The sequence below is a fragment of the Heterodontus francisci genome, chromosome 36 (genome assembly GCF_036365525.1).
Source record: "Heterodontus francisci isolate sHetFra1 chromosome 36, sHetFra1.hap1, whole genome shotgun sequence".
In the NCBI taxonomy this organism is placed as follows: Eukaryota; Metazoa; Chordata; class Chondrichthyes; order Heterodontiformes; family Heterodontidae; genus Heterodontus; species Heterodontus francisci.
In genome coordinates, this window is record NC_090406.1 from 31,328,142 (window position 1) to 31,342,172 (window position 14,031).

General features: G+C 43.4%; 1 protein-coding gene across 2 annotated transcripts; it reads left to right on the forward strand.

The window, feature by feature from the left end:
- Positions 1-1,436: 1,436 nt before the first annotated feature.
- On the forward strand, positions 1,437-13,208 carry LOC137351721 (large ribosomal subunit protein eL36). Of its 2 annotated transcripts, none has more exons than XM_068016457.1 (4): positions 1,437-1,504; positions 6,645-6,739; positions 12,389-12,523; positions 13,077-13,208. In XM_068016457.1, the coding sequence occupies exons 2-4, from the start codon at positions 6,647-6,649 to the stop codon at positions 13,164-13,166; spliced, it is 318 nt and encodes a 105-aa protein (XP_067872558.1). In that variant the 5' UTR covers positions 1,437-1,504; positions 6,645-6,646; the 3' UTR covers positions 13,167-13,208. The 2 variants fall into 2 exon arrangements, with proteins under 2 accessions (XP_067872558.1, XP_067872559.1); XM_068016458.1 differs by having other exon boundaries at positions 1,463-1,508.
- Positions 13,209-14,031: the final 823 nt, after the last annotated feature.

Sequence of the window (14,031 nt, forward strand, 5' to 3'; positions counted from 1 at the left end):
CTCACTGTGTAAAAAGGTTCTTCCTCACATCCTCCCACTACATCTCTTGCCCAAAACCTTAAATCTGTATCCCCTAATCCTTGTACCAACAACTAATGGGAACAGCTTTTCTTTGCCTACCTTATCTAAACCTGTCATAATCTTATACACCTTAATTAAATCTCCTGTCATGAAGACCCCCACCTACCAAGAGTGAGGCATATTAATTTCATCACAAACATTAATTTCAAACTGTTGCTGGAGTGGAGATGACTTGTTTAAAGAGATCAGCAGTGGTTGAAAAGAATTTGCATTCTTAGAGACATTTGCCTAGGAAAAGACAATGGGAACTGCTCACTGATTCAATTAACAGAGCTTGGTCTGGGCAATGGTGATCCACATCTTGTCAGAGTAAGAGACAGCACTACACCCCTCCACCGAGAACTTTGGAATCCACAAATGCAGGAGTTTGTTAAAAAAGTGAGTCACAGGACTAACCTGCTGGCCCAGGTCTGGTTTTCTGCTCACAGAAAGGCTTGGGTCAGACTGCAGATTGCAACTGAATTTGGAACAAGATCCTCTCTTCTGTCTGGCTCTCTCTCTCCCCCAGTAACTTCTAGATCCACTGAAGTCACTTAAACCCCAAGAGAGAAAAGACTCCTACATCGAAACAGGTTTCAAAGCATGCACTGGGCCCCAATGAAATGGCAAGATTACCGGCAACCAAAGACTACATCGAACTCAAAGGACCATAAATAGAAACCGGGCTATTGCCTCAAACTTTTCCCCTTTATTCTTTCTACTTTTTCTGTCTCTATATGTGTGTGTGTTTATCACATAGGTATGCTAGCATGGTCGTGTCGCATATTCATCATCATTAGCCGAATTAGAGTTTAAGATGAATAAACTTCCACCTTTTCTTGTTTATATCTAAATCTTGTCTGATTGATTTCTTTGCCTTACAATTGGAAAGCAGTGAACAAGGATTCACTGAGGGGGAGCTAAAAATAGTGTTTTTAAAATTAAATCCTGTTACAGTTAAACCAGAGGCTGAGAGGGAACCCCTAGATCCTTGTCACCTGGTCATAACACTCCTTTGCTCCAAGGAGAACAACACCAGCTTTTCCAACCTAATTATTTTTTATTATTTTTCCCTTCTGTGAAGCTCCTTGGGATTTTTCCTTCCCAAATAGCTGTACGAAAATGTAAGTTAATGTGGTTAAAGAGTCATATAATTTCAAAAACGAACAGATTTTTGTTTATTTTCAATAGTTAGTGTAATAGTTTGATTTTAAACCAATTGACACAAAAATCCTTTTCCCAAATTGGGCATACAGAAACCATGTCTCTGTAAATGAGGTGCGTTTGACAAAAGACTTCAGCCTCCATAACCCACGATGGCGGCAATACTTTCATCTTGAGTTAACAGTGTCACGTGGTTACAGCCTGGCACTCGGAGGAAGTACTGATATCCCAGCATTCCGCGTTCCTCCGGTCCTTCCGGTCGCGACGCTATAATCGAGAAGTAGGTAAAGAGATAAATGTTGGGTTGATTGAATTTAAATCGGTTTGTTCTCTGAACCATCCTGAGGTTGAGTGATTCTGACTGGATAGGAATGGAAAGAGCAAGATCATATATGGTGGCTGGAATTATTATTTCAGCCCAAATTGTTGTATTTGAGTCGTTATTTGCGGAAGTCCGTACCGAGGCCTTTGAGTAGATCAGCGAGAACTTTCTGTTTGGCGAATAAACCTAAATCCTGGGGCCACTGGCGCAATATGTAGGTCTGGGATCCGTGATATTTCAGTTGATGAATTAAGTCGTCTTCTGAATGCCCTGACTCTACTGGGTGTCGGTCCCATTGTTGGCAGCCCTGGGAACTTCACCCGATTGCCGACTCTGCATATGTAAACCTGGACGATGCTGAGTCCCAGTTTGTACTTATCCGACACGCAACAAAACAAAAACTTGTATTTGTATGGTGCCTTTCACGTAGTAAAACGTTCCAAGCGCTTCACAATACTGTTAAACAAAACTTGACATGAAGCTACGCAAGGAGATAATAGGGTAGATGAAAAAGAGCTTAATCAAGGAAGTTTTAAGGTATCAAAACAAGAAATGCTGGAAATACTCAGCAGGTTTTGCAGCATCTGTGGAGAGAGCTTCTCTCACCACAGTTGCTGCCAGATCTGCTGAGTATTTCCAGCATTTCTTGTTTTTATTTCAGATTCCCAGCATCTGTAGTATTTTGCTTTTATTAAGGAAGTTTTAAGTAGGAGAGGGACAGAGGTTAAGGGAGAGGCTTAAGCCCTGGGCAACTGAAAGCACAACCAGCAATACGAGAGTGATTAAAATTAGGAATGTTCAAGAGGCCACAATTGGAGGAATGTAGATAATCTCGTAGGGTTGTGGGGCTGGAGGAGATTGCAGAGATAGGGGTGAGGGTATGAAGGGGTTTGAAAATAAGGATGAGAATTTTAAAATTGAGGCATTGGTTAACAATAGGTCAGTGAGCACAGGGGTAAATGATGAACGGAACTTAGGATGGAGGCAGCAAAATTTTGGGTGACTTCAAGTTTACAGAGAGTAGAACATGGGAGGCCAGGAATGTGATGAATAGTGGTAACAAAGGTATGGATGAGGGTTTCAGTCGCAGATGAGTTGAGGCAAGGGTGGAGTCAAGCAATGTTCTTCTTTGGCCTCCTTGTCTCGGGAGATAATGGGTAAGTGCCTGCAGGTCGTCAGTCGTTTGTGGAACAGTGCCTGGAGTGGCTATAAAGGCCAATATTAGAGTGACAGACTCTTCCACAGGTGCTGCAGATAAAATTGGTTGTCAGGGCTGTTTCGCAGTTGGCTCTCCCCTTGCGCTTCTGTCCTTTTTCCTGCCAACTGCTAAGTCTCTTCGACTCACCTCACTTTAGCCCTGCCTTTATGGCTGCCCGCCAGCTCTGACATTCACTGGCAACTGACTCCCACGACCTATGGTCAGTGTCACCGGACTTCATGTCGTGTTTGCAGACGTCTTTAAAGCGGAAACATGGACGGCCGGTGGGTCTGATACCAGTGGTGAGCTCGCTATACAATGTGTCCTTGGGGATCCTGCCATCTTCCATGCGGCTCACATGGCCAAGCCATCTCAAGCGCCACTGACTCAGTAGGGTGTATAAGCTGGGGATGTTGGCTGCCTCGAGGACTTCTGTGTTGGAGATACGGTCCTGCCGCCTGATGCCAAGTATTCTCCGGAGGCAGCGAAGATGGAATGAATTGAGACGTCGCTCTTGGCTGACATACGTTGTCCAGGCCTCGCTGCCATAGAGCAAGGTACTGAGGACACAGGCTTGATGCACGCGGACTTTTGTGTTCTGTGTCAGTGCGCATTTTCCCACACTCTCTTGGCCAGTCTGGACATAGCAGTGGAAGCCTTTCCCATGCGCTTGTTGATTTCTGCATCGAGAGACAGGTCACTGGTGATAGTTGAGTCTAGGTAGGTGAACTCTTGAACCACTTCCAGAGCGTGGTCACCAATATTGATGGATGGAGCATTACTGACTTCCTGTCCCACGATGTTCGTTATCTTGAGGCTGATGGTTAGGCCAAATTTGTTGCAGGCAGCCGCAAACCTGTCGATGAGATTCTGCAGACACTCTTCAGTGTGAGATGTTAATGCAGCATCGTCTGTAAAGAGAAGTTCCCTGATGAGGACTTTCCGTACTCTGGTCTTCGCTCTTAGATGGGCAAGGTTGAACAACCTGCCACCTGATCTTGCGTGGAGGAAAATTCCTTCTTCTGAAGACTTGAACGCATGTGAGAGCAGCAGGGAGAAGAAAATCCCAAACAGTGTAGGTGCGAGAACACAGCCCTGTTTCACGCCACTCAGGATAGGAAAGGGGTCTGATGAGGCGCCGCTATGCTGAATTGTGCCTTTCATATTGTCATGGAATGAGGTGATGATACTTGGTAGCTTTGGTGAACATCCGATCTTTTCTAGTAGTTTGAAGAGACCACGTCTGCTGACGAGGCCAAAGGCTTTGGTGAGATCAATGAAAGCAACGTAGAGGGGCATCTGTTGTTCGTGGCATTTCTCCTGTAGCTGACGAAGGGAGAACAGCATGTCAATGGTCGATCTCTCTGCTTGAAAGCCACACTGCCTCAGGGTAGACACGCTCGGCCAGCTTCTGGAGCCTGTTTAAAGCGATTCGAGCGAAGACTTTCCCCACTATGCTGAGCAGGGAGATTCCATGGCAGTTGTTGCAGTCACAGCGGTCACCTTTGTTTTAGCAATGTTAGCAGTTCGTACAGTGCTGAGAGTATAGCAGGCTTAGCACTCTTAATTATTTCAGGGGTAATGCCGTCCTTCCCAGGGGCTTTTCTGTTGGCTAGAGAATCAATGGCATTACTGAGTTCCGATTTTGTTAGCTGTACGTCCAGCTTATCCATGACTGGCAGAGGCTGGGCTGCATTGAGGGCGGTCTCAGTGACAACATTCTCCCTGCAATACAGTTCTAGGCAGTGCTCAACCCACCGGTCCATTTGCTTGCGTTGGCCAATGATTGTGTACCCTGATTTAGATTTGAGGGGGGTGATCTTCTCGATGGTTGGCCCAAAAGCTCTCTTAATGCCATCATACATTCCTCTGATGTTTCCGGTGTCTGAGGTCAGCTGGATATGACTGCATAGGTGTTGCCAGTAGTCATTTGCGCAGTGCCTGGCTGTTCTTTGTGCAGTGTTTCTGGCTGTTTTAAGTGCTACGGATGTTAACTCGCTGGGGGCTTTCTTGTAGTTCAGCAGTGCAATGCGCTTAGCGGCTATGACAGGTTCCAGCTCTTCAAAGTGAGATTGAAACCAGTCTGCATTCCGCTTCACGCGTTTGCCATAGGTGGTCATAGATGGCGTCTCTGATGTGGGCCCACTTGGAATCTGCATCCCCTGTGGGAGTGTTTTGAAGGGCTTTTTCAAGTGAATTTAGAAATTTACGGAAGTGGAAATAGGCCATTTTGGTGATGGTACAGATATGTGGTTGGAAGCTCATCTTGGGGTCAAATCCTGTTCTGCATCTCTGGGAGGAGAGGGAAAAAAGATTGAATCAGTGTGTCAGGTATCACGGAGCCAGAGGTCGTGGGTTTAAGTCCCTCTTCAGAGACTTATCACAAAATCTAGGATTACTGTCAGTGCAGTAGAGGGAATGCTGCACTTTGGGAGGAGATTCTATTGCCTTGTTTTGAAGAGTTCTCCCCAGTGTCTTGATATTATATTCCTCAACCAACATTGCTGACAAATCATTGCATTCCTGTCTTTGGGACCTTGTGTGCAAATTGGTTGCTGCATTTTGTACAACAGTGCTTAATTCACTGTAAAGTGCTTGGGATGTCCTGAGGTCACGGAAGGTGATATATGAATGTAAGTTCTGTCTTCAGGTTTGGTCTTTATGTCGGGCAGTGCATAAATATTTTTTAATTATTCCTTTATTATATTAATTTTAATATTGCTTAAGATTCCCAAGTTAGGTTGTGGGAGTGTGACCTAGGTGTGGTGTTCTCATACATATATGTGAACAGATGGAGCTTATTATCTATGCGGATTGCCCCACACCAGAAACCTAGTGCGCGGATGTCATATTTTGGCCTGCGTGCAGTATTGACATGTGCATTGTCCACCAATTGTGGTTTTGAAGTTGGATTATAAGATTTAGAACGTTAACACTAACTCATTCTCTGCACAAATGCTGCCTGACCTGTAGAATGTTTCAGCATTTCCTATTTTTGATGTCTGTTGTGATATGGGATCACAAAATATACCAATTTTATGCAACATATTTAGCTTCAAGTTTTGGAAGCTTTGTGAACTGGTAAAATGTGGGGAGACCCAGCAGGGGTCTGAAACCTGTTTCACATCCCATAGCAGCTACATATTTCCTTGATAGCACCACTGGCTGAGCATGACCTGTACTTTTGGGGACAGCAGTACAAACAATACAAAAAATGGCTTCAGTTTCTAACAGGGAATGGAATTGGTGTCAATGAACGGAGTTTGTCCCCAAATTATGTCTGATCATTATCTGTCATAGAAAATCGTAGAGAACAAACTTGCATTTATATAGCACATTTCACACCCCCAGTAGAGCCCAATGAATTACTTTAAGTGCCACTTGCTTTGTTGGCAAAATCAGCAATCAGTTTGTGCACCAGGTCCCAAATATAGTTCTGATGAAGGGTCACTGACCTGAAACGTTAACTCTGCTTCTCTCTCCACAGATGCTGCCAGACCTGCTGAGTATTTCCAGCATTTCTTGTTTTTATTTCAGATTTCCAGCATTAGCAGTATTTTGCTTTTATTACCCAAATATAGCAAATGTTTTTGTTGAGGAATGAATGTTGGTCAGCGTGTGGAAGAACTCCCTACTTCTGTGTGCTTTAATATTCACCTAAAGAGGCAGATATAACATTTAATAGACGACAGCACTATCAATTTGGCACTCCCTCAGTGTCAGCCTACGTTGTGTGCTCAAGTTGTGGAGTTGGGCCTGTACCCACAACTTTCTGGCTCATGAGACTGCTACCACTGAGTTCAGTTGAACAAAATTAGATTGACTTTGATAGTTTAAAATTTACATATAAAATGAATACTTGTGTCAACTACTAAATGTCATTCCCCTTGTTATGTATAGAAATGGCAATCAGGTATCCTATGGCAGTTGGCCTGCGCAAAGGTCATCCTGTTACCAAGAATGAGACCAGCCCAAGGCAGTGCCGTAGAAGAGGGGTGAGTAAAATGTGTAATTAAAAAGATCAGCATATATTAAAAGCCGTTGCAAAAAATTGAAGTTATTAATGCAGTACTAACAGTGATGTTGTCCAGCCGCAGTATCCATTCCCCTCAGCAATTTTCTAATGATTTTTAAAGAGTTGTGCTGTCTAGCTTTTTGGAATTCTGATTCCAAGAATATGGTCCAGAGAAATTAGATCGATAACATTTTTGTAAAGACATTTTCACAGTGACTATGCCTTCACAAAGGTTTGTCCCCACTACTGGCACGCTGCCATGTAAAGGGAGTAGACTGGAGTATCTGATTTATTGAGCCTTGAGCAAACGTCAAAGGTGGAGGGGAATAAGTTTTTATTGATCTTCCAATCAGGATTGCTGGCACGTTGAGCAGTGCTGAGCTGTCACATACCTGAGTACAGCATTCTTGACCTGAAATAACTGCTAAGAGTTTAGGGAGGGTTGGGATGTTTAGCCGGAGGCCTGAAATTATAAGTGGGTGGGGGGGGGGGGGGAGTTCTTTTTAAAAAAAAAAAAACCTCAAAACCTACCTTTATAAGCAATAAGGTTAGTATTACTAAAGTGTGTTTTTTAATTAGTGTAATTGATAATTACGGAGTTTGCAAGTTCTCCCTGTGACTGCGTGGGTTTTTGCCGGGTGCTCTGGTTTCCTCCCACAGCCAAAGACTTGCAGGTTGATAGATAAATTGGCTATTATAAATTGCCCCTTGTGTAAGTAGGGGAATTGAGGGAAGGTGGGGATGTGGTAGGAATATGGGATTAATGTAGGATTAGTATAAATGGGTGGTTGATGGTCAGCACAGACTTGGTGGCCCGAAGGGCCTGTTTCAGTGCTGTATCTATAAATAAATAAATTACTAGTAAGTATTACAAATTTTTTTCTATACTAAGTATTGTTTTCGAGGGAATCAAGATCCCTGGTGTAAATAATCTCAGATTTTTGAGTAAATTAAGGGTAAGTCATGGCAGGGCAGCTCGGCAACGTGGGGTGCTCCTCCTGTGCAATGTGGGAAGTCAGGGACGCTTCCAGAGTCCAGGGCGAACACGTGTGCAGGAAGTGTCTCCAGCTGCAGCTCCTCGAAATCCGTGTTTTGGATCTGGAGTGGCAGCTGGGGACACTGGAGGCTGATATCATGGTGGATAGCACGTAGAGGGAGGTGGTCACACCGCATGTAAAGACTGCTTAGGCAGAAAGGGAATGGGTGACCACCAGGCAGAGTAGAAGAACTAGGCAGGTAGTGCAGGAGTCCCCTGGGTCTATCTCCCTCTCTAACAGATATTCCACTTTGAATACTGTTGGGTGAGATAGCTTCTCAGGGGAATGCAGCAAAAGCCAAGTCTGTGGCACTGCGGTTGGCTCAGATGCACAGGAGGGGGAGGAAAAAGAGTGGGAGAGCTATTGTGATAGGGGATTCTATTGTAAGGGGTACAGATAGGCGTTTCTGTGGCCGCAAACATGACTCCAGGATGGTATGTTGCCTCCCTGGTGCTCGGGTCAAGGATATCACGGAACGGCTGCAGGACATTTTGAAGGGGGAGGGTGAACAGTCAGAGGTTGTGGTTCACATTGGTACCAATGACATAGGTAGAGGGATGAGGTCCTGCAACAGGAATTTAGGGAGTTATGTAGCAGATTAAAAAGCAGGGCCTCAATGGTTGTAATCTCTGGAGTACTCCTGGTGCCACATGCTAGTGAGTATAGGAATAGGAGGATAGAGCAGATGAATGCGTGGCTGAAGACATGGTGCAGGAGGGAGGGCTTTAGTTTTCTGGATCACTGGGTCTGTTTCTGGCGAAGGTGGGACATGTACAAGTGGGTGGGTTGCACCTGAACCAGAACGGGACCAATGTCCTTGTTGGGAGGTTTGCTGGTGCTGTTGGTGGGGGTTTAAACTAATTTGGCAGGGGGATGGGATACAGAGTGGAGGTACATTAGGGGGTGATGCACAGCCAAATATAGAAGAGAAATTAAGTCAGTCTGGAAGGCAGAGCAAATATAGACATGTTATGGCACAAGGGAATAATGCAAGGCTGGATTGCATCTATTTTAATGCAAGGAGTTTTACAAGTCAGGCAGATGATTTGAGGGCGTTGATTAATACATGGGAATATGGTATTATTGCTATCAAAGATAGGGTTGAGGGAAGGGCAGGACTGGCAGCTCAATATTCCAGGATATAGAATCTTCAGGCATGATGGGGGGGTGGTGTAAAAGAGGAGGTGGCATTGCACTATTGACCAATGAGTCAATTACTGCAGTAAGGAGGGATGATATCTTAGAAGGTTCCTCAAATGAGACCATATAGGTGGAACGTAAACAAAAAGGGGGCAGTCACTTGGCTAGGAGTGTACTAAAAGGCCTCTAAATAGTCAGTAAAGGAACAGATATGTAGGCAAATCTCAATGTTAAAAATAATAGGGCAATAATAGGGGATTTCAATTTCCCCAATATTAACTGGGATAGTAGTGCAAAAGGCTTAAAGGGGGCGGAATTCTTAAAGTGCATCCAGTAGAGCTTTTTGAGCCAGTACGTAGAAAGTCTTACAAGAGAAGGGGCGGTACTGGAACTAATCTTAGGGAATGAAGCTGGACAAGTGGTAGAAGTGTCAGTGGGGGAGCATTTCGGGGATAGTGACCAACTGTAAGATTTAAGGTAGTTATGGAAAAGGACAAAGATGAACAGGAAATAAAGGTACTGATTTGGGGGAACGCCGATTTTCAATATGACGAAACAGGATCTGGCCAAAGTGGACTTGGAGCGGCTACTTATAGGAAAGTCTACATTAGACCAGTAGTAGTAATTGAAAAAGGAAATAATGAGAGTTCAGGGCCAACATATTCCTTTTAAGTTGAAGGGTAGGACGAACAAGTCCAGGGAACCTTGGATGTCAAGGGATATAGAGGATTGGATAAGGGCAAAAAAGGGAGGCTTATGGCAGATTCAGAGGGCTGAAAACAGCAGAGGCCCTAGAGGAGTATAGAAAGTGCAGGGAGGTACTTAAAAAAAAAATAAAAATAATTAGGAGAGCGAAGAGGGGGCATGAAAAAACACAGGCGGGCAAGATAAAGGAAAATCCCAAGGCATTTTATAAGTATATTAAGGGCAAGAGGATAACCAGGGAAAGAGTACGGCCCATTAGGGACCAAAGTGGCAATGTGTATGTGCAGCCGGAGGACATGGGTTATGTTTTAAATGATTACTTTTCATCTGTGTTCACTAAAACTTTAGCATTCAGTGCACTCCCCGATGGAAAAGTTATGCCTTTCCCCAGTATTACAGTCAGGTGAGAAAGAGGTTTAGGGTTCCCTTTCAGCCTTCACCTGGTTTTACTGTCATAGGGTTTTATTTTAAACAGTGTTTTTAGCTCCCCCTTGGTGAATCCTTGTTCACCGCTTTCCAATTATAAGGCAAAGAAACCAGCACACACACAAGTTCTCTTAGGTTTAAAGAAAGATTGAACTTTATTAAACTTCAACTCTAATTCGGTTGACGCCTACGGATACACGATGTGCCCTCACTTGCATGCATATGCGATACACATAGTCAAAAAAGAGCAGAAGAAATAAAGTGGAAAAGTTTGAGGCAATATCTGAAGAGTTTGTGTTATGGGTCTTCGAGCTCACTGTAGAGTCCTTGATTGTAGGTAGATCTTGCTTTTTGTTGGGGCCCAGTCTTCTTAAACCTTGTTTACTATAGGAGATTTTTACCCCACAACTTCCAGCCTTCTGCATGAAGATGTCCCACCTTGTGATAATGTTAACACTTCGGCTTGCAGACCTCATTCCACCCTCAGCATCTTCCTTTCTGGCCTGAGGAGATCCCAGGGCATTCCCAGCTGCCCCTTCCTGTCCCTGGCTACTTGCCTTAGTTTCACTCTCCCACATTCTATCCTCAGGTTTGTAGGGGTGACAGACAAAGGGTTTGGGCTTATAAACAAGCTCATAATTAGCAATTTCTGCTGCCTATCTGGCCTTTGAAACTTTCTGGTTCTCTTACTAACGGAGGGAGTGAATTTTTAAATTCTTCCAGGAGAATTAGTTTCTCAAAGTTCTTATGTGTGGCCTCCATCTTTACTGCCCATATCCAATCATCAAAATTAATTTGCTTTACCCTCTCATATTCTATATAAGACTGCCCAGACAATGTCTGGAGGTTCTGAAATTTCTGCCTGTATGTTTCAGGGCCTAACTCATGCACAGTGAGAATAGCCTTTTTTGTCATCTCATAATCTGCAGAAGCCTACTCCGAAAGCATGGCATAGACATCATGAGCTTTGCCCATCAACCTGCTTTGCATAAGCAGTGTGTCCAGCTTTCCTTTGGCAACTGCATCTGCTTGGCTATCTTTTGAAAGTTCAAAAGAAATGAAAAATGCCTTTACATTCCTTTCCTCAAACTTAGGGAGGGCTTGTACAAATTTAAACAGCTTTCCACTGGGTCCTAGGCTGGAGTTGGGTCTTTCCTCACCAGAACTTTCCCTGGGAGCCAAGGCCACTCTTTTGTCTTAGTTCTATCTTTTTAAAATTCAAATTTCTTCATTGTCAAGTTTCTTTTTCCTCCTTTTTCTGTTCAAGTTCAAGCAGCTTCATCTGTAACTGAATTTTTACTAATTCAACTGTACCATCCTCTGGTTTGCTTTCTTCTTCCAATTGTAAATGTTGTGCTATTACTTCAATTATGTCTGCTTTCTTAGCTCCTGGTTTTAACTCTAACCCAATTTTGCTGCCAATACTATTGGCTTAACCTTGGTTAAGTTCCTGGATTACTCAGTGATACATCCTCCGTCCCCAGAAAGGTCACAGCAGCTGTTAGACATTCCAGTGGTATATACTTTATTACACAAGAAACCTGGTTCTTTTTGCTCTTTTTCAATTATTACCCCACTTATACTTGTACGTCGTCGGCATTGGGTTTATCCCGCAAGGAAACAGCAAATGAGATATGTTGTGTTCCAAAACTGGCATACGGCCTGGCCTCAGGGTACACGTAAACAGGTCACTGGGATCTTTTAGAATAGTTCTTTTCAGGCAGCGTTGAGAATTAATTTAGCAGGCTTTCTTCAAAGACAGGAAACAAGCTGAGTTGGTACAGTGGACTTCTTAGGGTCTTTGAGAGGTGCTGGAAAGCTGTACTGGGGGGTTGTGGTCTTCCTTGGGAATTCTCTCATTGGAAGGTTTTCTTTTATATATACAGTTCAACCCCAATTCTAAACAATTCAAAAGCAAAACCAACAAGAGGTTAACCTTTTGACCTCTATCAATCTTGATCTGTCACTTCTTTGTAAACAACTTCTCCAGATGTCCAAAGTTCTCTTGTTTATTGAGGCGGAAGTCAGGTGATTTCCTGCTAAGGCTTGTTTTCCTCAAGACCTCTGTGCCCCTTTTAAAAAAATATATATATTTCCACGGACTAACCCCCTTTGAAAACCCCAAAGTTTAACATTTCTTCAATCTTTCAAAAATTAATCCTCAAGAAACATATTGAGCAAGACAGAGGCACTTTCGTAACAGTAATCTAATGAATACTACCCTGCTTTATGGACAGCTGGAATTGTAACTGAACGTTGTTATTGGGAGTTGTTGAAATTGAGTTCTCTAAGTCTTGCTGTGGTTACCTTTTTTTCCTCAGCGCCTGACCAAGCACACCAAGTTTGTCAGAGATCTGATCCGTGAGGTCTGTGGTTTTGCTCCCTATGAAAGGCGTGCAATGGAATTGTTGAAGGTCTCTAAAGACAAGCGTGCACTCAAATTCATCAAAAAGAGAGTAAGTAACAACCTGTAGTACCAAACATCTGCATTGCATGTTTTCAGGTCTGATGCACAAATGAATCTTTGCAAAAGGTTTTAGAAGTTGGCAGCAGCATTTGTGCCTGTCGATACTGATGGTGATGGTAGTAGTTGCTGCAGCTTGCCTTTATTGATCATCCGATACTGAAGTTAGTAGCTGTAGAATGTCAATATATACTCAAGTTGCAATAATTTGTGAAGTATGTCAAACCTTCTCGGCTAAAGGGCATGTCAATTTTACATCCTACATATAGTCTTAATGAGTGGGCTTAGTTGTTGTGGCCCCAGTTGATTAGCTGCTTGCCACTGTCCAGACTTGCATGCGAAGAATGAGGCATACAAAAAAAAATTCAGAACTAGTTGATTAAATATTACAACTCTACATATTAAAGGGGCGAAGTGCAACTGTAATGTAATCTTCAGTGCAGTTGGGAAGCAGTTTTAAAATTGCATGCTTTGTTGCAAAGCAGCACCTTAATTTTTCTACTACTGGGTGCAGCTAAACACTAACTGGTGTTCATTCTTTCCAGGTTGGTACGCACATCCGTGCCAAGAGGAAGAGAGAAGAACTCAGCAATGTGCTGGCAGCAATGAGAAAGGCAGCTGCGAAGAAAGATTAATCTGTACAAAGTTGCTACCATTAAAGTTATTTTAAAGTTTAACTGCTGTTTACTTGGACTTAATTTAGGTTATTGAACTTTATTTAAATTGTTTTTTAATGGAACCATCGACTTTTAGGTTGCTCATATTTTGTATAATTTTACTTGGCCTCCCGCAAGCCAGTCCATGCCTTAGCAAAGCTTTTGATTGAAACATTTAAATTAGCAAATCAATTGGTAAAGTAATAAAACCCCTAATGAACAGTGGATGCGACTAATGCAGGTCAGTAACCAATTTCGGACATCTCTGATAAAGAAAGGGAGAATAGAATGTCTCCCAGAATTAGACATCCAAGGGACTAGGGAGAATGAAGAATGGAAGGAAATTAGTATTAGTGAGGTGGTTGTATTGGAGAAATTAATGGGGCTGAAGGTTGATAAGTCCCCAGGACCTGATATTCTACATCCCAGAGTGTTGAAAGAGGTAGCTATGGATGCATTGGTGATTATCTTTCAAAATTCTGTAGATTCTGGAATGGTTCCTGCAGATTGGAAGGTTGCAAATGTCACCCCACTATTTAAGAGGGGAGGGAGAAAGAAAACTGGTAACTACAGACCTGTTAGCCTTACAGCAGTAGCAGGGAAAATGTTCGAATCTATTCTAAAGGATGTGATAAATGGACACATAATAATGATCTGATTGGGCATAATGGACATGGATTTATGCCTCCGGGCTCACTTTGACCAGGAGTCCATTCCCCCCCCAACCTGATCGGCAGACCCACTCACCCGCCTCCACAACATTCTCCCTCCACCTTGACACCTCCCTCTGGCCTCTTATCCGCTCTTAATCTTTTCGTTGAGAACTGCCGGCGAGACATCGGCC

Excerpts from the sequence above, each read along its gene's own strand:
- LOC137351721 (XM_068016457.1), top strand. The coding sequence starts at position 6,647 with ATGGCAATCAGGTATCCTATGGCAGTTGGCCTGCGCAAAGGTCATCCT. Across the intron at positions 6,740-12,388 it reads GGCAGTGCCGTAGAAGAGGG|CGCCTGACCAAGCACACCAA; the intron begins GTGAGTAAAATG and ends TTTTTTCCTCAG. Across the intron at positions 12,524-13,076 it reads TCAAATTCATCAAAAAGAGA|GTTGGTACGCACATCCGTGC; the intron begins GTAAGTAACAAC and ends CATTCTTTCCAG.